The 25,288-nt window shown below is 44.6% G+C and overlaps 1 protein-coding gene across 2 annotated transcripts in view; it reads left to right on the forward strand.

Moving 5' to 3' along the window:
- Nucleotides 1-25,288, forward strand: part of RALGAPA2 (Ral GTPase activating protein catalytic subunit alpha 2) — a 259,317-nt gene that overhangs the window by 20,737 nt on the left and 213,292 nt on the right. For both annotated transcript variants that reach the window (XM_058679223.1, XM_058679224.1), the window contains exons 2-3: nucleotides 3,109-3,219; nucleotides 10,015-10,067. In XM_058679223.1, the coding sequence (XP_058535206.1) occupies nucleotides 3,109-3,219; nucleotides 10,015-10,067 (164 nt within the window). The remainder of the gene's footprint in view (nucleotides 1-3,108; nucleotides 3,220-10,014; nucleotides 10,068-25,288) is intronic.

The raw sequence follows: 25,288 nt of genomic DNA on the forward strand, positions 1-25,288 counted from the left end.
AACTTTTTGAAGTACCTGCGTATGTACTGAGTTTTTTTTTATTTACCAAGCCCTTAGAGCCAGGATGGAAATCTGAACAGAAATTTTTGTTCTCATGCACCTTGCATTCTTAATGGAATGCCAGGCAGTGAAGAAGTGAGTGAATGGAATGATTTCAACTCTCAAGTCTGGTGGAGGGCAGTTGATGGCAGAGGGCTGCAGCCCAGTGAGGCACACTCCGCAGGTGTAACTAGACTGGCTGTGTTACAGCTGTCAAGGTCCTGGCTTTACTGTGTATCCACTTGTCTTGTGACTGAGTAATTGAAGCTCAGCTCCAGCATGTGGGCCTGTGGAGGAAGGCTTTTGGCCGGCTGGAGAAGGAGATGGCTGGCAGCCGGGCGTTTTGCATCTGGAGAGTGTCCCAGTGTACCTGTGGACTTACAACTAGCTTGATGAGGCCCCTCTCTGTTTAGGTTATTGGTGTTTGAGTATCTCTGTGGGAACAAGGGAGAGAGCACTCAGTCACCCTTCTGTGCCCGCTTGCTGTGTCAGTGCAGCCACATCCTCCATGGGAGGGAGACTGTCGCTTCTGGGTTTCCTCTGTGCCCTGCAGGGCCTGCCAAGGGAGAAGGCCAGGGCAGAAGAGGAAGGTGCAGAACATTTGTTTGATGTTGTAAAGTGGGTTCCTGGATCTCAGGCTGGATGGAACCAGTTATCTGAAAGTCTGGGTGGGGAGAAGGAAAGGGGGTCCTGCTGAGCCAGCCCAAGTCAGACACATTTTGAGGAAGTTTGGAGAGTGGAAGGAAACCACTGTGACTAGATAGCAAGTTGAGTGTGAAGACTAGAGCGGAGTGCAGCCAAGGTGTCAAAGGCAGAGCATCACGCAGGTCCTGGGCCATGCTGGAGTTTGGACTTAAGTCCTACTGCAGGCCTAGAGCAGACTTTGAGTAGAGCAGGACTCTCTCATTGGCATTATGAAGTTGTCATCTTGGCTGCACTGTAAAATGGGGAGAGTAATTGCCAAAAGCCCAGGCAGTGGGTGAAACCCTGGGGAGGATCCATGGTGGGGTAGACCAGCTGGGCTGGGGAGATCAAAGGCAGCCCAGGGCTGCACCACTGTGGCCTGTGCACTGATGTACCATGCAGTACGCTGGACAGAGGCAGCAAAGCAGTGTAGTGGATGGTGGTGCTGTCGGCTCAGGCAAGGCAACCTGAGAAGAACAGGTTCTGAAAGTGAGAAAGTGCTGCCCTTTGGGCATGTTTTCTTTGAGAGAGACCTTTTAGACCCCTTAGAGCTTTTAGTTGAAATCTGGCTGCAGGCTATGTGGGTCAAGTTTGCCTAGAGACTTCCGAGTTACTGCTGACAGGAGACTGCAGCAGAGAGGTGAAGTTCTTCTGATAGACCCAAGGATTTGAGAGTTATGTCATTCCTGTGTGCAGTATGATCTGATGACTTACACATTGTCTTTATTTTAGAATTGCCTATGGTAGCTGTTTCTTTGATTTGGTTCATTCACGAAAGTATTGAGGGGCCTTTAAAAGGTTCATGGACAATGCATATCTAGAAAAAAATTATGCGTTTTAATTTTTTTCTGTAGCAAAACACTTATCTTTAATTTCATTTCCAGAAAGTTTTGAAGTACTCTTCTGTATCAAATAGAGATGACAGATTTCTCAATCAGAATTAAGTCAGAGAAGATCAGTTAGCATACCACTAGCAAGTAAGTCAGTAGGATACGTTCTGTGGTGGGGGAGCATGTGGCACACAGCACAGGATGTTCCCAGCCTGGGCCAGGTTGCGTAGGAGTCCCTGGGTTAAGTGGGCTTCTGGCAGAGGGGACAGTTAGTGGCAGGTAGGCCAGTAGTTTGTATCAGAATCAGAATGTACAAAACCTTTCCTTTAAATCTGCAGATTCTGCATAAGATGCTTAATAATTCCTGATCAAGATTGTCTGGCTCCTAAGTAGGATACTTCTCTTGTGGTTGTTAATACTGTTTCATTTCTACTGGCTGCACACAGGTAAATTCATTGGTTACTAGGAATTTCCACTGCCCTATGCTTAGTTTTATTCTGTTGGAGTGAATTGGCAGTTCATGAGTGTGTATTATTTCAGTAAGCCAAGGAGACTTGTTCCAGGAAGCCCTTATCTCATTCCTGGAGGAAAAGAACTCTTTAGATCCAGCTGTATTATGCATAATTTTATAGATTTTGACCACAGTAATAGGTATGTTAATATGTATGTATTGAGACTAGAAAGCTACTGATGTCGTTTTCTTATGAGTTGAATAGCAATGCATATTGTTTCTTGAGTAATTCTTGTAGGTTAAAGAAGATTACTAGTGCATTTTCTCAGAACATGAGCTCCTTAGGACTCTGTAATACAAACAACTTCTGCTGCTGAGGAAAATGTATAAAGGTGTGTTGACAGAGGATCATGACCGTGGTCACTGGAGTTGTGAGATTTTAACTGTGTTGCTGGGGCCCTTTGGAAGAAGTGGCTGTGTAGCTACACAGTCCCAACAGGGATTGTCTCTGGCCCAAGTTCCCTGCACCACTTGCCCATCTACTCTGGTACACCAAGGACAACTCTAGGAGCACATAGCAGGTCCCCTAACATCCAAACAAGTGTGCGGACTTGTCACCCGGAGGTTGGGAGATGGCACCTGGGGGCCCACAAGGAGCAGGGTATGGGCATGTGGTTGGGAGGCATGCGGGTCCACTTGAGCTGGCTTCTCTTGTCATGCCAGGGCATTCGGTTGGTGTGGTGGGCAGAGGGAGGAGCGTCATTTAGGACCTTCACTGGCAGAGTCCCAGGGGACAAACCCATTCCTGCTCACAGCCTGTATGAGGAGGTGACTTCTCTAGGAACCCCTCCATCCCTATCCCCTTGTCCTGGCTGGTCTGGGTATGCTCTGACCTTGAATTGGCCTTATAAGCTCCTGCACTGGTGCGAGACCCAGGTATAATTCAGAATTATTTGAAATACAGAATTGACAGACAGGAATACTAATTTTGTTTTATTAGTGAATAAAACTAGGTCTATCATTTTTTTCTGAAAAAAAAAAAACTTACAAATTTCTGATAATTGTGAGAATGTGTTGCTATAAATGGAAACTTTTTCTTTTCAGATAATGTGGATGCAAGCGACCTTAAGCAATTTTTTGAGACCAACTATTCTCAGATATATTTCATCTTCTATGAAAATTTTGTAACACTGGAAAACAGTTTGAAATTAAAAGGTAAGCATTTCTACAAATTTTTTAATATTCAGGAAATTGTATGCATGGAAGTCATCACGAGCCACATATTCTACATGTGAAGTTTTCCATCTTGTCCAGTCTTTAAGCAAAGCTGTGCAGTTCCAGCAGACTGGTTGCCATCTGTGTTCCCCTGGCACTTCCTCTTATACTGCTATTAATTATGAGTGAGAGGTGGCTGCAGAGAAGATGGAAGGGACCTGCAGAAGGTGTGAGCTACTTTGGAAAGGAAGACAAGTAATAGATGTTCACACTATGAAAAGATCCCTGCTGCACTAAAGGGTTTACAGTGAAAGCTGCATTGCCCAGATCCCAGGCTGGCTCTACACTGGCGATGAACGATACCCTGTGTCTGCTTTCATGTGTGTTGGTAATGCATGTGTTTATATATGAGAGGACTTCAGAGAGTTCGTGGGAAAACAGAATCTAAAGATAAGTTTATTTTACTCCCCAAAACTTGAAATCTGTGCACATAATGCTCATAGAAAGCATGTTATGGAAAAGCTATACATGGATTTAAGAAAAAAATTTGCAACAAAATAAATTTACCTTAAAAAAAAAACTTTCCCTGCCATGGGGAACTTTCTGATTGATACGCTCAATCAGATGGCTGGAACTGAGCTATCTGGGCTTTAATAAGCCCCTAGGAGGATACAGATGTGCACTCATGTTTAAGATCCTTTGTTCTAATTCATGCTGTTCCCATTTAAAAAAAGCAAAAACTGATTCTAGACCATCAGACAGATGTTGAAACACCATCTGCATGACCAGCCATCTGTGTTGCACATCTGTAGAGGAGGCTGTCTTACTCCTTGGGCAAGGGGCTTTCATGTCCTGAACTGAGTCTCTGACACTGGTTCAACTTCTGCTTTATCCTGCATCTATTCATTCATTCAGCATGTAAGTGGTAACTGTGCAAGGCATTGTGCTGTTTCCAGGAAGAATCCAGAAATCACTCTGGACGTACTTCACAGGGAGAAGATCAGGTTTGTGGAATGGCTGGAGAATAAGCCGCAGGTGTAATTATGCATATGCATATAAGCATATGTAATTATGGAGAGGAACTGGCTCTGGGGAGAGACACTGGAGAGATGTATGAGCTCAAGTGGTAGGGAAGAGCACTGCAGATGGAGGGTGGAACCTAACCCAAGACAGAGAAGCTGTTCTTAGGGCACAAGTGGGAAATGCATTTTTTTTCTTACACTATAAGGAAAGTGAAAGAGATGTGCAAAAAAAAAAAAAAAAAAAAGATTTTGCATGCCTCGGATCTTTCGATTCTAGTCTAAGGAGTTTGAATATTGTTCTTTCAATGGGAATTCTTGATAGCATTGGCTGCTAAGACACATATTCCATAAAATGGTAAATGGACCAGGTCACAGGAAGACCAGTTAGGAGAACTGAGCTGCCATCCTAGTGAGAGCTGTTTGTCCAGGAGAGAGCTGGTGATGACTAATCCAGGGAGTAGGTAGTTAAGGTCTCAGTGCCGTGTCTCAGTGGGTACACTGTCTGTGAGAATTGAATTTAAGGGAAAGGAAGAAGTCTCAGATGCTTCCACAGTGTTGAGCCTGATTTGGAGATACCATTACAGCAATGGGAATTCTGGAGGGCAGCCTGGGAGGTGCGAGAATACCTGTGGCATACACTGGGACAGGTATTGGCTGAACAGTAAAAAAAAAAAAAAAAAAAGGGACAGGAGCTTGGGAGGAGAGAGGTAGAATCACACTATTGCCAAAGGAGAGGCCTAAATGCGCGCATGCGCGCATACACACATATGGGCATGTGTTTATTTTAAAGACAGAGTGACAGCAAGATAGAGAAAGTGCATACAGTGAGATATATTTCATCTGCTGGTTCACTTTCCAAATGCACAGAGTAGCATGGGCAAGGCCAGATTGAAGCCAGGAGCCAAGAACTCCACTCCGGTCTCCCATGTGGGTGGCAAAGAGCCAAATATTTGTGCTATTATGTGCTCTCTGCTAGGTGCATCAGCAAGGAGCTAGATCATAAGTGGTGTGGGATTCTACACCAGGCACTCCCGAATGGGACAGCACCGATCACAGAAAGTATATGTAGAAAAAGAAATTGATGGTCATAACTTGAAGCTAATTCTTTCTTTTATGGGCCAGAGAAAGAGTGTTGAAATGTAGTGGTAGGAGGAGAGGTGCCAGGGAGTTGGTTTTTCGTGGAAACTCAAGGAATAGTGTGTTCACCTCATGAAGATTAGCGGTGATGATACAGGAAGGCAAGGAGCAACCAGACCAGGAATAGAGCTCATTAAGATGTCATCAGTAACTGCTGGGAGTGAAGTTCTAGATAAGCCAGGCAGTGGGGCAGTGGGCCAGTGGAAGCTAGCAGTGAGTGTATCCTTTTAGAAAATTCCAACTGATGTCAGGGGTCCTATCTCAAGCTGGCCATGGGAAGGTTTTAGGGGGATGAACCTGCCTTTTGGGTGACCAAGGAGAGGGCCAGCCAAAGATGACCATGACTGATGGTACAGGTGCTGGTGCTGGATTTAGGCAAGGTCAAGTAAAAAGAGATATGGAGGAGAGTATGCAAGATGACCTTCTTAGGTAAGGAGAAAGAGATAAGAGGAGTGTAGATAAGACCTTTTAAGGCAGAAAAAAAAAAAAAAAAACAGAAGGACTTCCTGTTCATTGTCCTGATTGCTCCTATAAAGAGAGGCATATGTCAAGTGGGAAGGGCAGGCATTCTGGGTGAGGCACTCTGGAACGCTGTGACATAGGGCAGATGGCTCAGTCGCACTGAGTGCTCCAGGCTCTAGTAGGCCACCAAGCCGTGCATGGGTACATGCCCAGGGTGCTATGCTAATGCGTTGTTTTTCTTAATGGATTGCTCTGTGTCTCCCTGTGACTTATGACATGGAATAAATCTTGAACTTTCTTTTTACGACATTGGTAAGATTTCTTACATCCTAGCATTGCAGCAGGGCACCTTTTTTCACAGGTGTGGGGAGGAGGAAATGTGATACCGTGTGCGGTCAGAATAGTAAAAAAACAAACTCCATATCTTAAAAGGAAACCCTCTTTCTTATCTTTTTCCTCCTCTTTCGGCCTCTGTCAGTACTTCATAAAAAAATATGAGGCTACTCAAGGCTGTGTATCAGTAGGTTTGTGCTGCGTAACAAAACACCTCAAAACTGAATGCCTTAAAACATCCATTAAATTTAGGATTTCCTGGATCTGCAGGCAGCCTTGCTTTAGACTGGCTCATGCCCCTGAGGTCAGCTGGTGGTAGAGGCCCTCATTCGCCTGTCTTGTGGTTGTTATGCTGTTGACCACATCACCTATTCCTTCCCTTCCATGTGGCCTCATATTCTCCATTTAGCAGCTATTCTTCACCTAGTGGTCCTCAAGTCCCAGGCTCAGCAAGTATGTAAGACTTTCAAGCTTGTGCTGGCCTTACATTTGCTAATGTCACATGGCCCTGGTAAGTTGCATGCCATCCCAGATTCAAAGGATAGAAAATAGATGTGTTTTGGTGGGAGGGTGAAGAACTGATCACTTTACTACAAAGAATTGAGATGAATCTTGTCTTTGGCATGGACCAGCCTTGTAGACCAACCAGTGGATGGGAGCTTACTTCCTTTGTCCCTTCTGTTATTCTGCTTTGTGGTGTAGTGGGAATACCAGCACCTGCAGCATCAGCATCCCGTGTCAGAATGCTAGCTTATCAGGGCCCCTACCATACACCTGGAAGACTCTGGTGGCGTTATTGGCCCTTGGCTTCTGTGTGGTGCAGGCAGGAGTAAACCAACAAATGGAAGATTATTCTCTGTATCTCTCCCTCCATCTCTGTCACTCTGCCTTTCAAATAAATTTACAAGATGATAGTAATCATAATGAAACAAACCTATGAAAACAAAGCAAACTTTTAAAAATCTTCTTACTTTTAATATAGTCCATCTGATTGGAATTTAGGGAAGTAATAAAGTCAGTAATAAAGGAATAAAGGAAATCACTTCTTAGGAATATGAGGTAACCCTGGGATAACTTCAGGCTTCCAGACGTATTCAAGCTAACTCCTTGGAGTTCCTGGCTGTCTCACTTCAAAATACATCGAGCAACCTCTCTTTGTTTACCACGCTAACCCTGCATTATCGTAGTAGTCCCGGAAGTGATCTGCTGCCCGTACTCTTTCCCCCAAGAGCAGCCGGAGCCCTTGCTTTAAACATCTGAGCCAAATCTTGACTCGCTTGCTTTTGTCTCTTCCATGGCATTTCATTCCTAGGGTTATTAACAACGGTTGCTTTCTTTTTCCATCTACTTTTCAACCTTAGCTGCTACTATCTCCCCCTCCCTCCCCACCATGCCAGCTTTAAAGGCTTTGGGTGTTTCCTGTAGTGTCACAGGACTTTACACTGCCCACTTCCTCTTCTGGAACAGGCCTCCCCCAAATTTCCGTATTACTTGCTTTCTTATCTCTTTCAGATCTTTGTTCAGATGTTAGCTTATCAGCAAGGTGTTCCCTAATTCCTTGTCAAAACCATGCACACACACACACACATCCTTTTTTTCTGGTCTTCTCCATCTGCCTTCACTGTTATTTGTTGCATAACTGTAGAATCCTTCCTTCTGCTAAAATATAAACTTCCTCGGGGCAGGGATTGTTGATTATTATCTGTTTTGTAGACATTCTTCAGTACTTTTCAATGAATGAGTGAATCTACTCAGAGCTGTGACAATTCACTTAGATCAGGAGCCTGAAACAGCCCACTGCCTGACTTTATAAATAAAGTTTTGTTTATTCCTTTTAAAGATTTACTTTTTACTTGAAAGGCAAAGTGATGGGGGAGTGGGGAGGAAAGAGAATGGGAGAGACATAGAAAACATGAGATCTTTCATCCATTTGTTCCCTTCCCAAAGGCTACAATGCCTGAGACTGGTTCAGGCTGAAACCAGGGGCTAATAACTTCATCTGTATCTTCTCTGTGGGTAGCAGGGACCCAAACATTTGCATCATCTTCTGCTTTCCCAGGTACATGGAAGCAGAGCAGCTGGGACTCAAAAACAAGTGCTGCAGTATAGCTACTGGCAGCTTAACCTTCTGTGCCTTATGTATTTAGACCTAAGGTTGGTTGGTTTGTTTTTTAATAATCTTATTTAGTTGATAAGGGTACAAAGGGTCAAGGGCTACAGGAAAGTGGGTAATACCATTGTTTCCACACTAACATCATCACTTTTTTCCCCTGTATCTGGGTAAGGGGAGAAACAAAGGGAAAAGCCCCACCCAGCCTCCCACCCATTCCAGGTCCCTGATGTGAGGCATGCTCCGAGGGTCCTGCTCAAGCAGTTCTGATAGTTCAACAGGTCTGAATTGCTGCCAATCTCGCCATTCCAAGCACGATGAAATCTCTTCAGTATCCACTGGCTGACATAGTCTCTTCATGGTTGGAGTTCTGAGATCAGCAGTTCAGTTGGAGGTATCTCCAAAGAAACTTCGTCTGAGGTGATCCCAGACCTGATTCTTGTGTGAGTTTGCCGGTTCAGGGTCTGGCACCGTCTATCACCCCAATCAGCTTATGCACATGCAATTGCTAGGTCAGTTCTGTTTCCACCCGTCTTCCATGCGAACCGATGGGTGTTGTAGTCCAGCCCAATCCTGCCCACTTCATACTCGGCCCTCGCACAAACCAGTGGAGCTGCAGCCTAGTTGGGGCGACTCCCCATAACCCCCACCAGGCCTGCCCCCTATCCTGGTTCCCATGTATGCCAGTATGTACCGCAGACTTGTTCAATCTGTTCCACATCCCATTTAGCTCTCATATATGTATTTATTTGGAAGGTAGAGCAACAGAGGAGCAGCAGGGACGGAGTAGGGATGGGGAGGGGGAGAAGAAATGTCTTCCTTCTTGTAGTTATGCCTCAAATTGCCACAGCAGCCAGGATTGCACCAGTTCCACACTGTGGGCAGGAAACTCCATCTAGATCTCTCACATGGGTGGCAGGAGCCCAAGCGCTTTGGACCATCATACAGTGCCTTCACGTGCATCTGCAGGGACCTGCGTATGAAGTGAAGCAGCTGGAACTCAAACTGATGGTCTGCTGTGAGATGTGGGCATCCCATGTGGCACTTTCACTTCTTTGTCAGTGTCAGCTGCAGTGGCATTTTTTTGACTGCAGCCATACCCATTCACTCATATATTGTCTGTGATTGCTGTGGATGCCAAGAGGGACCTGAAAAAGCCTGAAATGTCTGCTCTAGCCCTTTATAACAGCTTGTACTGACTCTTGAGTTAGATGATGTAAACTAAACTTTAGCACCCTTCCTGGTATATAGAGTGCACAATAAAGTTTAACTGCTGCCACAGGTGTTACAGGTTTCTTTTTTTAATTGTCACTGTTACGAAAAGGAACTGTACCATTTCCCAGAGACGCACTACTTTTACTGCTGCTTCTTTACCTGCGTGTACTGCCAAGCCAGAACTCTGTTTTTGCTATACATTCTGCCGCAATTTGAGGTTGTAAGTAACTTGTTGGGAAGTGAATAGATTCCCTGCCAGGGATTGCTAATAACTTGGAAACATGACCAGCTGTCTTTTAAACAGCTAGCGAGGGGCAGCTCTGCAGATTCAGCCCTGGGCAGTCTGTCTGTGATCTCCCTATGTGTTCCCAATGTGTGCTCTATATGACTCCAAGTACTTTTTGAATAAATCTGCTTATGTTGAGGCTAAATGTTTCAAGATGCTCTTGAAGATAATTTCTAATATCCTAAAGTTAAAACATTGTTGTAATATCTGTATGTGTTCTTATCTTCCAGGGAATAACAAATCCCAAAGGGAGGAGCTGGACTCCATCCTCTTTCTTTTTGAAGTAAGTTATGGTCAATTATTGTAGCTTTTTAGCATGATTATTGGAAGTAAAGTATTTTAGATCTTCAATTGGGCTCCCTGCCTCTCCTCTCCCCCCTCTCTCTTAAAAAAATTGTACCACCTGCATTTGCATCCTTAGATGGTTGGATGTGTGGTTCTGTTGGATTTTGAGTGGAGCAGTCATATGTGACTTGCTTTTTATATTTCACATTGTTTTTTTTTTTACACATTGCTTCTAAGATTCACACACATTTTTAAATTTACCAATTCCGACCGGATTAAGTGAATGCAATGATTTATTTAACTCCTACACTTTATTGTTGCTTTCTTGGTCAAATGTCAGATTGTTTATGAATTATGAATGGACAGGTTGACTAGATATGCTGTTTCTCTAAGTTACCCTGTAGTCCACTGATGAGTAGAAGGAAGGAAGGAAGGTGGTCATTCCGTGTATCCTGTGGCTAGAGGTTGGGAAACTTTTGAATAGTATTTACATTAAATCAGGCTGCTGCTGTTGCCAATTGGCAACATATGTGTGTGTATATGCGTATTTGTGTGGTAGAGTTACAGTAAGACAGAGAGTGATGGAGACAGATCGGACTGATGGAACAAGAGAGAAATCCCATCTCTTGGTCCCCTCAGTCCTGCTGTCCCTGCTACGTCAGTCTGAAGCCAGGAGCTGGGAATCCAATCTGGGTCTTCCATATGAATGGACAGGTTGGCTAGTTATGCTAGTCATCTGCTTGAGCCGTCACTGCCTAGGGTGCACATTGACATGAACTGGGCCAGGAGCAGAGATGAGACGCTATGCTGGCACTCCGATGTAGGATATACATATCCTAATGCAGTTTAAAACAAAATTAGCACGTTGTTATTTGTGACTAGTGTATGATCTTGGTATATGAAGCAGGAGCATCCACAACTTTCTCCTTTTGCTGTTTCACCAGGTTTTGGATTGTTTCTCATTTGTAACTGGTTGCTTTTGATAATCTCTTAATGCCTGTTCATTTTTCAATGTGGGTTATTGACTATTTACCATTTGTTTCCTTGACATTCCTGTTCACGGTCTTGGGTTATCAGGATCTGTTGATAATCTCAGCTCTCTCTCTCTGATTTCTTGTCACGCATCTTTTGTTACCCTTGATCTTGTTTCCCCCTCCCCACTCCTGGGAAAAAACTTCACTCTTTTCTTCATTTTATTTAAAAAGAACTTTAAAGATTTATTTAATTGAAAGACAAAGAAGCCAAGAGAAGGAGGGAGAGATGAACAGAGATCTTCCACCTCCTGGTTGACTCCCTCAATGCCCACGGCAGCCATGGCCAGCCATGCTGGAAAAGAAGTCGAGAACTTCCTCTTGCACCACAGTGGGGCCTCATCTGCTGTTTTCCCAGGCTAGTTAGCAGTGAACAGAATTGGAACTTGGGTGACCAAGAATCAAACTGACATTCCCATGTACGGGATGCCCGTGCTGTAAGCATTGGCTTAACATTGTTTTGCATGTTATTTGCATCTTTCTTCAAATTAATCAATTTTATTTGCAAAGAGAGAGAGATTTACTGTTGACTTACTCCCCCTGTGCCAGTAGCAGCCTGGACTGGACCAGCCTGAAGCCAGGAGCCAGAAACTCATGCTAGGACTCCTGTGTGTGTGTCAGGGAGCCAAGTACTTGAGCTATTCCCTGCTGCCTCCCAGGGCACACGTTAGCAAAAGGCTGGAATCTGTCCTGAAGTGGAAACTTGAACACAGGTATTTTGTCTGACATGGGATGGGGCATTGTAACTGTTGCACCGAGTGCCTCCTTGCTGCCTGTCTTTAGGGGGCACAGTGCAGCATTGCCACCCAAGTGTACAGACTAAGCAGAACACATCAGGCAGTTAGCATCTGCAGCTCGCACCTGTTCCCTATGTTTTCAGCCCCAGCTGCTCTCCTCCAGTTCTTGTTGGGGTGTTTAATGTGCCCCTGTGATCTGTAGTCACCCCACTGTGCTATGGATCTCAAGGAGCTGTAACTTCTGTCTGTGCTGGAATTTTAAGATCTCTATTATTTGAATACACATTTAATACTGGTTTCCTTTAGAAGGCTTGTCTTTGCTTTTTTTCTAGGAGTTTGGGAATTCTCTTGCTTGGATCACTATCATTGTTTTGTGAATCTGGTTTATTAATGCACTTGCAGGTTCAGTGCGAGTTAGCGTGCAGGGGGTGACTGCAGATTGGAAAGGGCTGACACTTGCAGTCCAAGGGCTGGTATTGGCGTTTATTCCCTGCTACCTGCTGTTGCCCACAGATCAGATTTTGGCTTACTTTTAACCTCGTTTCTGCTTTATTCCCACCTCTTCCCCTAATATTTTTTACATTCTGGGTAATTGCTCCATGTTCTTGAGAGCCTACCACGTTTTAACAATTACACTTGCTACTGTTGATCTCAGGGTTCATTGTCCTGGAGCAGGAAAGCTGCTCGGAGGTCCTAGTCCTAGACCTTCCACAGAGGAAGTTTTGACTCCTTCCCTTCATGCCTAGAAATTCTAGACTGGAGGAGGGTGCTATTCCTGATGCACTGCCATTTACAGGGAGTTAGTCATCTACATAATAAGGCAACTATGTATTATCCAAGGCTTCATGAAAATTTCATCTTGTGTAGTAAATATGAATGAGTAATCAACTTGCATCACTATTGTTTATGCTGTGTTCTCGCTCTGCCTCTGACTTTAGAAGATAGGTTGTAATTTCTGTGTTTTGTTTCGGGTCCTGAGTGAGTTCATTGCTGTGCCCTATAAAGAGATGCTTTATGAGGATTTGAAGGTGAGTACTTATCAGTGTGAATAATTGGGAAAGGCTTCCTTCAGAAGAGGTGGAATAATTAAGATGGGCTAAATCACAAAAGGGACCCTGGATAGGTATATCCTATAAATAAGGAATGCACTAGAAGAAAGCAGGGTCATATATCGAGGTGAGTTTCTGGAGATACTAGAGTGTAAAGCAAGCAGGCTGCATGTGAGGCTGCAGCCCAGTCCATGTCCAGGTCCTCACTGCAGCCCCTGAGCAGACCTTTGTGTCTGCTTTATCTCTGGCAGCACTTGAACCCTTTGGAAGTTGATCTCAGCACCTTGGCTGTGGCGTCAGATAATAGGTACCCTAGGATCTCTGTTGCTGGTTTATGGGGATACTGTTACTTTTTAAAACATAATCTTAAGTAATTTAAAATGCAGAAGGGAAGAGAGGGAGGGATGGATTGATAGATGGGGGTGAGAAGGAGAAGTGGGAGGAGAGAGATGAAAGAAAGAATGGGTATCATCTGTCTGTGGATTCCCTCCCCAAATGCCTGTAACAGAACTCTGTGTCTCCCATGTGGGAAGCCAGGATCCCAGGATTTAAATCTGGATATTGAGATAGTGAAAGCAGGTGTCTCATATGCCATCTGAACCACTATACTAAATGCCGGTCCCTTATTTTTTATTGTAGTTTTTTGCTTCTTATTTCATCTGTCGTTGCTTTCTGTTTTAAGTATATGTAACATGAATTTTCATTGTCATCTTGATCAGAATGTGAATGTCTTACATAGGCCATCCTGTTTGACTTTTTTCTTCTGAAGTAGGTGTTATCTTTCTAGCTTTTATTGATGAAAGATTTGGGGCTTTGTGTCCAAGGCCACACATTTGGTGGATGGCAGAATGGACGTTTAACCTATAGTCAACCTCTAGAACCCATTTTCTCATCTCATTGCCATTGTGCTTACTATTTAGGAATCTTGAGATTGGCCTCTCATACTATATTGCACAGGCCATCTGTAGCAACATGTTCCTATTCTTACACAGTTTCTTCATTCATCCCTTTGTTCCTTGGACACATGGGCTGTGTGCTGTGAGTCTGGGGGCTGGGGATGCAGCAGAGAGTGGGGCAGTCAGCCTCCATCCTCACAGAGCAATGTTAGCATTTCTTAGTAACCCGATGGATCAGGATGAGCCCATGCGAAAACTCTGAGCCTCAGAGATCACTACCGGGATGGCTCTGTTTGGTAGTGACCTTTTGGTGGGGGCCATTGAGGTAGTTCCCTGCATATGGCAAAGGATGATTGATCTTGGGAGCCTTGTAGATGCGTTGGTACGTGGGACTTGATTTAGTCATTGTGGTAAGACACATGAGAGGAGGCCTAGTATGCACATGGGGCCAGAGGGGAAAGTATCAAGGTGAGACTAGCAGGCAGAGACAGAATGAAACTGAGGGTAGGAAAGAATGTGGTAGGCACGGTAAGCAAGCCAAGCAGGTTTAGGACTAGAAAGTTTGGAGCATTTCCATGAACACTGGGCTTAGGGTGGCCCTGGCTGTCTGCTGTCTGAACACTTGGGTGATTAGGGAAGGAGGCTGCCACCTCAGAGAGTGAAGGCCCTGAGAGGAGAGGTTTGCTTATCAGAAGCATGCTAGTGGGCACTCTGACCAGGAATTAACTGACCAGGACTGGTGTGTGTGTGTCACATTACCCCCCAGACCAACAAGACCATGAATTCAGAACACCAGTAATTCAGAAAAATCAGAAAATATGGTTAATACAGAGACGGAGTTGTAAACCATTGGCTATGATGTATACACTTCAAGTAGAGAAGTGTAATCAGTTGGAATTATGCCGTTAAGTTTCCTTATCTTTCCATACTTTAATGAAAAACACCCTAAAAAGAGGCTTAGTTTCAAAACATAACCAGAGTTCTCATCATTTTTTCCCCAAATTTCAGAGTTTGAAAAGAGAAGTGAATAGGACATTTGGTGTATAAATTGTATCCAAATTGGCTTGCCAGATGAAGCATTTTTATGTTGGCATCATTTTTCCTAGAGGTCAGACTGGGTGCTCTCTTACCTGGCAAGTGGGACCCATGCTGGTCTCACACTGCATGTCCCCTCCCCGTGTCCGTGGTTCCCTTCATGTTTCCACTTGCTGCCATACCCTGGAAGTGCTCTGCAGCCCCTGCTGTTCTGCTCCATGGCCTCTCTGCATAGTTTCACTTCTGCTTCCTTGTGCCATTCTCTTTTCAGATTGCCCTTGTGTCCTTATCTGGCCCTGTCCCTTTAGGATTCTGTTCCGACCTAGTGCTGCTCCTGCCAGTTCCAGCTAGAAGTGCTCATTTCCTCCCGTGAACTCGTATGGTGACACTGCATGTATTACTGTTTGATAATAGCTGGATGTTCTTAGGGCTTTTCTTTTTATTATTATTTTTTAAGACTTGTTGGTTTACTTGAAAGGCAGAGTGACAGGCAGAGAGAGGTGAAGATCCTCTATGCGTTGACCTTGTTTTACTCCCACAAACACATGCAACTGCTGGGTCAGGGCCAAGCTAAAGCTACAAGCCAGGAATTCCATTTGGGTCTTCCCTGAAGACTTGAGCCGTCTTCTGCTTTCTTCCCATTTGCTCTACCAGGCAACTGGACTAGAAGCACTTTGGCTTGGGATGCTAGCATCCAACACTGGTGTTTAACTCACCGTGCCACCCATATCCTTGTCTTTAATGAGAACATAAAGCTCCTGAGAGCAGCAGCTATTATTTGCAATGCTAGATAATCCCCACAATGATTTGTATTTGTTAGTGATTATTTTTGGATGAAAATCAGTTTCTTCATTTATTTCCCATGGATTATTTGGTGTTTTTTTTTTTTTTTAACTTGCTTTTCTTATGTAAAACTCCAAATGAAAGCTGTTGGAAAAGGTGTGAGAAGAGCTGTCTGCATTTTGATCAGGCTTTCACATGGACAAGCTTGATGCTGTCACTTAGCCTTTCCTGACCTTGGCTTCTGTGTCCATAGAGTGAGGGTGGGGACAAGACCCAGTGTCGCTTCCACCTCCACAGAGTTGTGGTTAAACAAATGTAGCTTTGTTCACCAGGTAGGAAGTCCATGAGGGAGCCTTCTTCGGCATGAAATGTGGTTGCATGCTTTCACTGAGCTTTAAATAGTTTTAAATACTAGGCCATGTTGAGTAGTCTTTGAGCGTTCAAACGTCTTGGCTGCTTTGTCTCTAGAGCAGTGCTGCCCAGCACTGTTTTTGCCAGAGGTAGGAGAGAGTGTTCATGAGCTACGCTCTCCAACTGAATAATCGTTATCTACAGGGGGAAATTAAGTGCTTGCAATGAAGCTAGCACACTTGAAAGATTTAATGTTCAGTAATTTTGATTTAAACAGTTTCATATTCACTCCCATATTCAAGAATTTCTGAGCCTTCCAGCAGAGGCTTTGTTGGAATCGCCCAAAAGACTGTTCCTCTTCGTTGAACACTAGTCTATCCTCAGTGTATTGCATGTTTGTACGCTTATTGGGTAGGGGCGTTCACTTCAGGCTTGGAGTTTTCTTTTTTAAGATTTTATTTTTATTGGAAAGTCAGACATGCAGAGGAGTAGGAGAGACAGAATGGAAAATCTTCAGCAATGGTCAGAGCTGAGCCGATCCGGAGCCAGGAGCCTCCTCTGGGTCTCCCATGCAGCTTCCAAGGCTTTGGGCTGTCCACAACTGCCCTCCCAGGCCAGAAGCAGGGAGCTGGATGGGAAGTGAGGCCATTGGGGTTAGAACTGGCGCCCATGTGGGATCCCGGAGCATTCAAGGCAAGGATGTTAGCTGCTAGATTAGTGCGCTGAGCTCCGGACTTGGAGTTTTACTGACATGTCCTCTAGGCTTCTTGTCCTGACTCGAGTGCCCTGGGCTGAGGACAGTGGGCTGCTCCTCCCTGGGCTGAGGGAGCAGAACTCTCAGGTGGCCTTCTGCAGACACCACAGAGAGAAGCTGGCTCCCTTTGAGCTGCTGGTTCCATGTATTGTTTTTTTTCAGAAGGAAATAACGCTAAGTAATGATCACAAACTTCAGATACTTCATCCCTTTACCACTCTCCCTAACCCCCAGAATACAAGATAAAGAAACAACTGTCGTGTCGTTTCAAGGCAGTGCACCGTGTCCCTGCTCTGCCTGTGCTTTAGTGGTTGGAAGCACTGATGGTGGAGGTGTGCTGTAGCAGGGGAGCTGTCCGGGCCTCTTACAGGGCATGCCAAGGAGGGGGCGTAATGCTAGGGCTGCTGCTGTCATTTCCCGGTGTCACTAAGAATGCCAGGGGATTGTTGGAGATGTTCTCTCCAGACTCCCTACGTGCAGACTCGCGAGGCTGTTAGAGCAGCAGGTCTCACGTCTGCATAGGCTTGCTCTGTGTTGTTCGGACTGGGAGTTATAATTTTTATGATTTTCAGTAACTTTCCTGATAATTGTATCGCAACTGGATGTTCACAGCTGTGCAAAAGAAAGCCTAGCAGATGGCTGCTTTTTACTACAAACCTTTGTTTTGCATATATCATCCAGTACATCAGTGTTTGTGACTTTTCACTTTATAGCAGTGTTCCTCTTTGGATATTAATGGAGAATTGCCTAGAAAAACTAGATTTATGAGCATGTTAGGGTTTCTCCTTTCTCCTGTTTGTCTTCTCTGTTCTTCCTCTGTCTTTGAATTGTATTTTTTTTTTAGCTTTTTTTTTGTAAGATTTATTTTTATTGGAAAGGCAGATATACAGAGAGAAGAAAGACACAAAGGACTTCCATCCTCTGCTTCACTTCCCAGGTGTCTGGAACAGCTGGATCTGAGCCAATCTGAAGCCAGGATCCAGGAGCCTCTTCCGGATCTCCCACGTGGGTGCAGGGTTCCAAAGCTTTGAGCCATCTTCTAGTACTTTCCTAGGCCACAAGCAGGGAGTTGGATGGGAAGTGGAGCAGCTGGGAACATGAACTGGTGTCCATGTGGGATCCTGGCGCATGCAGGATGACGATTTAACCACTGGGCCATCTCTCCAGGCCCATAACTTCTTAAAGATGGGAGCAAATTGGAAACTCAGTCATGTTCAGTAAAAATACTTGAGCTGAATCCTAGTCAAGACATCCGGGCCAGGTGTCTGAAGGGATTTCTTAACAGTCTGTTTCGTTTGTTTATTTGATGGTCAATACCAGCTCTTAGAAGCAGAATATACATAACAAGAGAGTTATGTTGTAGAGTTGTGTCGTCTACCCACCTGGCCTCCTCAGGGTTTGTTCTTGATTTGTCTGCTGCCTGCTGCAGGCTGTTCCTCCTCTCCACACTAGGTGAAGGACACTCTCCCACAAACCTCACACTTCAGCTGCTTTTCAGTTCTCTTTTCCAGAAGTATCACTTTACTAATAGCAGGTGGAACAGGGACAAGAGCAAAGGAAATTATCAAGAAAAGGAGATTCTTTTGCAGTCTGTGGAATTTAAGTCCTCACAGGAAATTTCAGAGACTTAGATGTTTCAGGGTTTTTGTTTAAAAAGAATTCATCCAATTTTGAATGTAGCTCCTGGAAAGCTGTGACCCTTGTAAAAGACTGAATGCAATTAGGCAGAGGTCAGTATGAGTGCAAATACCCGGGAAACTATTTTAAAATGAATGGTGTCAACCCACAGACTCATTTCCAATTCCCACCATAGCTGTGGCGAGTTATGGTTTGCAAGGCAGTGAATGCCACACTGGATGTCATGTGCAGAATATTAGGTCATATTTATGACATGAGGAATATATGTGAGTACATTGAGAGTATTGTAACATGGTACTAGAGATGTGTAATCACTCTCTCTTTCCACAGTCGGTGTCCGTCATCTTTCCTTTTTATTGATGTTGAACCCTTGTTTGGGAACCACCTCGCAAGGTAGCGTTGTTGGTACAGTGTGGTCTGATCTGCCTGTGTAGATGGGGGAAGAGAGAACTTTCACTCCCTGCAAGGCTATAGGTTGAGCCAGATGCAAGACAGGAGCTTGGAACTCCGTTGGAGTCTCCCACGTGGATGGCAGGGGTCCGAGCACTTGGGCCATCTTCTGCTGCGCTTCTAGGCGCATCGGCAGGGAGCTGAATCAGAAGTCGGGATGCAAACTGGTGCTTATAAAGGATGTCGGTGTTGCAGGCAGCAGCTTAACCCACGGCACCATAGTGTTTTCCATTATGAGGTGCTTATGATGGCTACAAGCTGACAGGAAACAAGATATAAACAGTTGAATCCGTTGTTTGTGGGTTGAAATTTGTTCATCTTATGACAGTAATTTATTCGGACTAGACTCCCAATGTCAGGTAAAAAGGAGCCCTTCTCAGTGGACTCTTTGTCCTACAGTTAAGACTCCACTCTTTTTATGCCTTGAGACTTACAAGTGAGAAACTTGGGAGTCACCCAACAGGATATACTGAATCACTCAGTTCACCTTGGGAGGAGGGAAGCTGGAGATTAGATGTTTGCGGACGTCTGTAATTACAGTCCAGTGATTGTGTTGCAGGCCAGGTGCCCTCAGCTTCCTGGCATGTTGGCTCCTCACGTCGTGTTCCCCTGAACGTGCTGGTAACCAACAGCCTCCAGAGGCGCTCCTGTGGAAGGCGGCACCAGTACACGCTGCCAGGAGTCCTTGCCGGGCAGATGGTAGAAACTGCCATAGTGCCACACATTGGAAGGATCACAGTCAAGACTTTAGCCTGTTGTGTTCCTTAGTAGAATAGCATGAGACACATAAGGAACTTTTTTCTTCTTTGGCATTGATTGAAATTAACATAGTAACATAATTGGGGAGAGTTGGTTTCTTTCTGCACACACGCTCGTGCACGTACGTGTGTTCGGGAGGGACTTGTACAAGCACTGTCACATGTGTTTCCTGTCACTTGTCTGAATGTGCTGTGTGAGAGCTGTTACAGAGTGACATCTAGTGTTGGACGTGTGTGACTCTGCTCAGAGTGGAAGGGAAAGTGACCGGGGAGCATTGTGTATGCCGGCGGCTCCTGCAGGCCTTCCACATTGGCGTGGGGAGCCTGACAGGATAGCCCATCCACAGTGACCCTGCAGTCTTGCCCACTTGCTCACAGTGGACACTCTCCAAAGAGTTTTCCAGACTGCTTTTTTTCTTTTTGTAAAAAATGGCCCAGAAGAAATAACCTACTTGTTGCTCACATTGGTAAGTTAGAGAGACTTGAAAGATAAAGGTGTTTCAGCCACAAATGTGAAATGAAGACCAGCTTGGCAAATGTGGTTGTTCCTCAGCTCTCCTGCGTGCAGGCCTGTGTGAAGAGAAAATTCCGCTGGGAACAGCTGTAGTGAGTGCTCTATTCAGGGCAAAACTCACAGCCTGCGGGGAGAATGCTATGCTACTAATTTGGGGATTTGTGAAGGTCGCTGGGTGTTCTCATTAAAAGTGAAGAGTCAAGTTCAATTTGATTTTCTTCAAAAAGAGATTAGACCTCTGCATGATCTTAGGCAAACTGACAAAAAAGAAAAAAAATAGCCCTTATCATTTGTCAAGTGCCTATGTTTCCAAGATTTTGAGATTGCGTTTTAATACCAAGTCAGAACTTCTAAGTAGAGCATTTGAGTGCCGGGTTCTGCTCGGTACTGATAGTATTTTCTGCCCTTGGTGACTGACTGCATCTCCTGTTGGTGCTTAAGGATGTGCCCTGCTACCCAGTACCCCAGCCCTTTTCCCACCCAGCCTGCTTCCTCCTGCTGCAGCATCCTGCAGGCTAGCCTTCTTTTTTCTCTCTTTTTTTTTTTTTAACCTGGGTCCTTCTGCCGCTTGTGTCTCTCTTAATCCCATTGCTTTGCGACAAAGATCCAACTCTGCTGCAACATGGCATTCAAGGCCGCCTCCTCTGTTCCCTATCCCCATCTCACTTCTGTGCCCACTGGCATTCTCTGGAAGGGACCCAGAGAAGTGGCAGGGCTTTCTTGCTGCTGTTTGTCTCCTGATGCCCGGCTCTGGCTGGCTCACCTCTATACACACAGGCTTTCTTCCAGGCTGTGCTCTTGGGCAAGTGGGCATTTTCTGTGCTCCCTTCCTGTGCATTGTCGACTCCCCGAGTTCCTTACCTTTTCCAAATCCTACAGGGCTCTATCTTGGAGGTAATGTCTTTTACTCCTTGTTGCTGATTCCTTGCATGCTACCTGGAACAGAAGAAGAACATTTATTGGTGAATGATAGTTGATTTGAGGATATTTGTTTTATTGACCTTCAGGTCTATCTATTTGGATCCCCATCTGTACCTTAGCAATGCTTGGAGATGACTTCCTTATTAGAAATCATCTTTGCTTTTGTTTGTATTGATTTTCTCTTAAAAACGCTGTGTTTTGACTTTTTCAGTTTAAACCAAGTTTTAATTCTTATGTTAACTGAATTCAAGTGTATAGGCTTACCTCATGTTTTAGCTTTAATTAGTTTTTGTAAAACATGATACACATTAGGGCCTGGCGGCGTGGCCTAGCGGCTAAAGTCCTCGCCTTGAACGCATCGGGATCCCATATGGGCGCCGGTTCTAATCCCGGCAGCTCCACTTCCCATCCAGCTCCCTGCTTGTGGCCTGGGAGAGCAGTTGAGGACGGCCCAATGCCTTGGGACTCTGCACCCGTGTGGGAGACCTGGAGGAAGTTCCTGGCTCCTGACTTCGGATTGGCATAGCACCGGCCGTTGCATTCACTTGGGGAGTGAATCATCGGACAGAAGAGTTTTCTCTCTGTCTCTCATCCTCTCTGTATATCTGACTTTGCAATAAAAATAAAACAAATCTTTAACAAAACATGATACACGTTGTTTATATTTAATTGAAAATGCCAGTTTTATTTTTAAGTTTGAGTTTTGTTCAGAACAGTGTTTCAGAATCTCTAAGTAATAGAGAAATTGTGTTGGTCTTTCTATTTAACATCAAGTTATAGTAGACATGATCTCACCTGAATAGATCTCACCAGAATAAATACATGTACATTTTAGATATGATAATTATTTTAAAAATAATTACTTGAGAAGTAGATTTAGTAGAGAGAGATGTTAAATCTACTGGTTGGCTCTCCAAATGGCCACAACTCCTGGGGCTGAGCCAGGTGGAAGCCAGGAGTTTGAAACTGCGTCTGGGTCTCCCATTAGACTGCCAGGGACTCAGGCACTAGGGCTGTGTGCTGCTCTGTGTGCTTTACCAGGTACACCAACAGGGAGCTGGATGGGAAGTAAAACAGCTGGTACTCCAACTGGCATTCCTGAGGGGTACTGGCATCACAAGAGGTAGCTTAACGTGATGTGCCACAGCACCAGCCACGAACCATCCTGTTTGGCTGTTGCTTTAACTTCGTTGTGGAGGAAGAGGTCCCTGACTTTTCACTTGTACAGTATGCACTGCCATTGGAAGTTGTGCTTTCTATTTTCTTTCATTCTAATCATCTTTAAAATTTAAATGAACAAAATACAATGTGAACCAAATTTCTTCTAATTTTCCATATCAAGAATCAAGCAATATGAGCATTATTTGAAGCTCCATGCTTTCACCTTAGCTCTGTTTATCTTTTGTATTCTTTTTTTTTTAAAGATTTATTTATTTTATTACAAAGTCAGATATACAGAGAGGAGGAGAGACAGAGGAAGATCTTCCATCCGATGATTCACTCCCCAAGTGAGCCACAACGGCCGGTGTGCGCCAGTCTGGAGCTGGGAACCAGGAACCTCTTCCAGGTCTCCCACGCAGATGCAGTGTCCCAATGCATTGGGCCGTCCTCAACTGCTTTCCCAGGCCACAAGCAGGTAGCTGGATGGGAAGTGGAGCTGCCGGGATTAGAACCGGTGCCCATATGGGATCCCGATGCGTTCAAGGGGAGGACTTTAGCTGCTAGGCCACGCCGCCGGGCCCTACCAGTATAATTTTATCATGTTCTTAGAGTGTTATTTCTCTTAGGATAATTATTTTTGGAATTTGTCTAAAAAAATAGGCATTGCCCTGCTAACTTTCTTTGAACATTTGAGAGTCGGGCAGAGTGTGGAGAGAATTTGATCTCCCATTTTCTGGCTCTCAGTTCAGGTGCCTGTAATGGCCAGGACAAACCTGTGCTTTCGGCTGGAGCCAGAAACACGAATCCGGTCTCTGACATGGGTGGGGGGAACCCAGGCACTTAAGCCATCATCTGTTGCCTTTATTGGCAGAAAGTGGAATCCAGAGATGGGAACTGAATCCAGGAACTCTTGTAGGAATGAAGGAATCAACATGTACCTTAACCGTTAGTCCAAATGGCTACCCCTTCTCTGCCATTTGTATCCACTGTAACTCCCAGCTGTGTAAGTGTGGCTCACTGCTAAGAATGTTTATACTACTCCACACTTATTTTTGTATTGTTGATTTAATTAATCTCTGTATTTGCTATAGTGTGGAACATGTTGTATATTGAGGAAGGGAGGTATGTAGACTGTATAATTTTCATGGTGTTTTGCTCAGCTTTTTGTCAGTATAACAAAATACCCGAGACAGGCTAAATACAGAGGAAGGAGGTTTGTTTTGGCCCATGGTGTTGACGTTTCACAGTCCAAGGTCAAGCCTCACTGTTTTGCATTGGATGATGTGGGAGAATGGCAGTGGTGGAGTATATGTAGACCACATGGTGACCCAGGAAGTAGAGAGTCTGACTCAGACTTTGTGTTCACAGCTGTTGTGAGAAGCACTTTCCAAGAGTGTGCCAGTGTCCTAAGGGTCTGTCACTAAGCCCACTTTCTAACCCGCATAATTGAGTCACCCTTGATGCTCTCGGCACTGTCAGCCCATGGTTTTGGAACTGCATAGATCTGGAAGCTTATATCCTATTCAGACCAAAGCATATGGTATTTTTTTTAGGAACTTAAGTCAGAAGTTCTAAAAAGTTAGCCCATCTTTTTAGCAGATGTTTACAGAAGGAGGAATTGCCTTTTGTAATGGCTGCCTTTACTGATCTGTGGCTCTGGGGATGTTCCTCTGTCGTAGGAGACAGGTGTTTCCAGGCACCTCACCTTTTGCCTTACAGCACTGCTCTTTGCAGCTTCATCTGTGCTGTAAGTAGCAATTCCTCTAAGCGCTTATTGTAGATACTATCCTTTACCCTTTCCTGGTCTCTACTGCTGCTCAGGTTTTCCAACATTGTTACTATTGGTTGAGTTCTGAAATAGAAGTGTGAGAACTTAAATATCCTCTTTTTTTGTGTTTCATATCTCCATTAGATGTTTTGTGCCAGGTATTTCAAATCTAAAATGTATTTACCCATTTCCTTAGTAGCCAGGGGAAGCATTGCCCCTCCAGTTGTTATCTAATCAAACATTGAGCTTCACTGGGTATTTGGAAACACGTTCATTGAGTTGGCTTGATCAAGTGCTGCTCACTGGGGGCTTTTTTCTTGGGTCAGAGTGGAACCCCTACCTTCATCATGAGCATTTCTGCTTAGTTTCATGCCTGAGCACGTGAATGTGAACGAGTCTGAATCCCTCCCCACCGCCCGCCCACTCTGTTTGCCTATTCAGTGCTTATTTAGAACATTATGTGTCAGGCACTGCTCTTGATGCTGGGAGTGCTAGACCACTAAGAGCAGGAAATCTAGCTAGCGGCCTAAGAAGCATGCTGCTGCAGGGGCTGGTGGAGGTGAACTTCTCACACAAGGGGATGTTGGAGTTTGTTCTTAAAGGATGTGAAGATGATGCTCTGCTTCCCTTAACAGCGTGGCTAGTGATTCTACATAGGTTGTACTGCTAGTCATTGCCACTAGAAGAAGATTAATTATTTTTGAAGTTAAAACCATAGCCATATTATTTAAGAAATTATATAGCTGCATTTCATTTTAATTTTGAGATTCCAAACATTGAGTCATTTTAGTAAGAAGTGAGTGGACAGGCCCAAGATAGTAGAAAACCAGGCCGATCTTCCTGAGGGTCTGCCGGGAAGCGTGTCCGCCACCAGGCCTCTGCATACAGGACTCCTTCTGCACCACAGCAGCACAGACATTCATGGAATCCTCCCTTCCACTGAACCCCCAAGGACATTGTTAAACCAACATCCGGTTTGTTTCTCTTAAACAAACCTGTTTTCTCTCTGCTCAGCAATTTTTTCCTTGCACCCTGTGTCACACAGCAAGTGTGGGAAGGGCCACCTTCCGCCATCTGCTCACAGACATTGCAGGCATAGCTGGTCATTGCTTTGCTAGAATCCCTTACATGAATTTGTATGTAATATTTTCCTCATTCTTCACTGTCCTACCTTTCTAAGTGGAACTGAAATCAAGTATGAATCCATTAGGATATGTTGCAATCTCTGGTAATAATTTGGGAGGGGGAGAAGGGATTTCCCATACAAATTAAATGAAGACCAGCAGTTTTAAAGTACACCATAGTATCTTGTACAAACTCCAGCTTCTATTTCACATTATTCCTGGTCATGCAGTAGGTTCTGAAGAAAAAAA

Source organism: Ochotona princeps, chromosome 22, assembly GCF_030435755.1.
Source record: "Ochotona princeps isolate mOchPri1 chromosome 22, mOchPri1.hap1, whole genome shotgun sequence".
Classification (NCBI taxonomy): Eukaryota; Metazoa; Chordata; class Mammalia; order Lagomorpha; family Ochotonidae; genus Ochotona; species Ochotona princeps.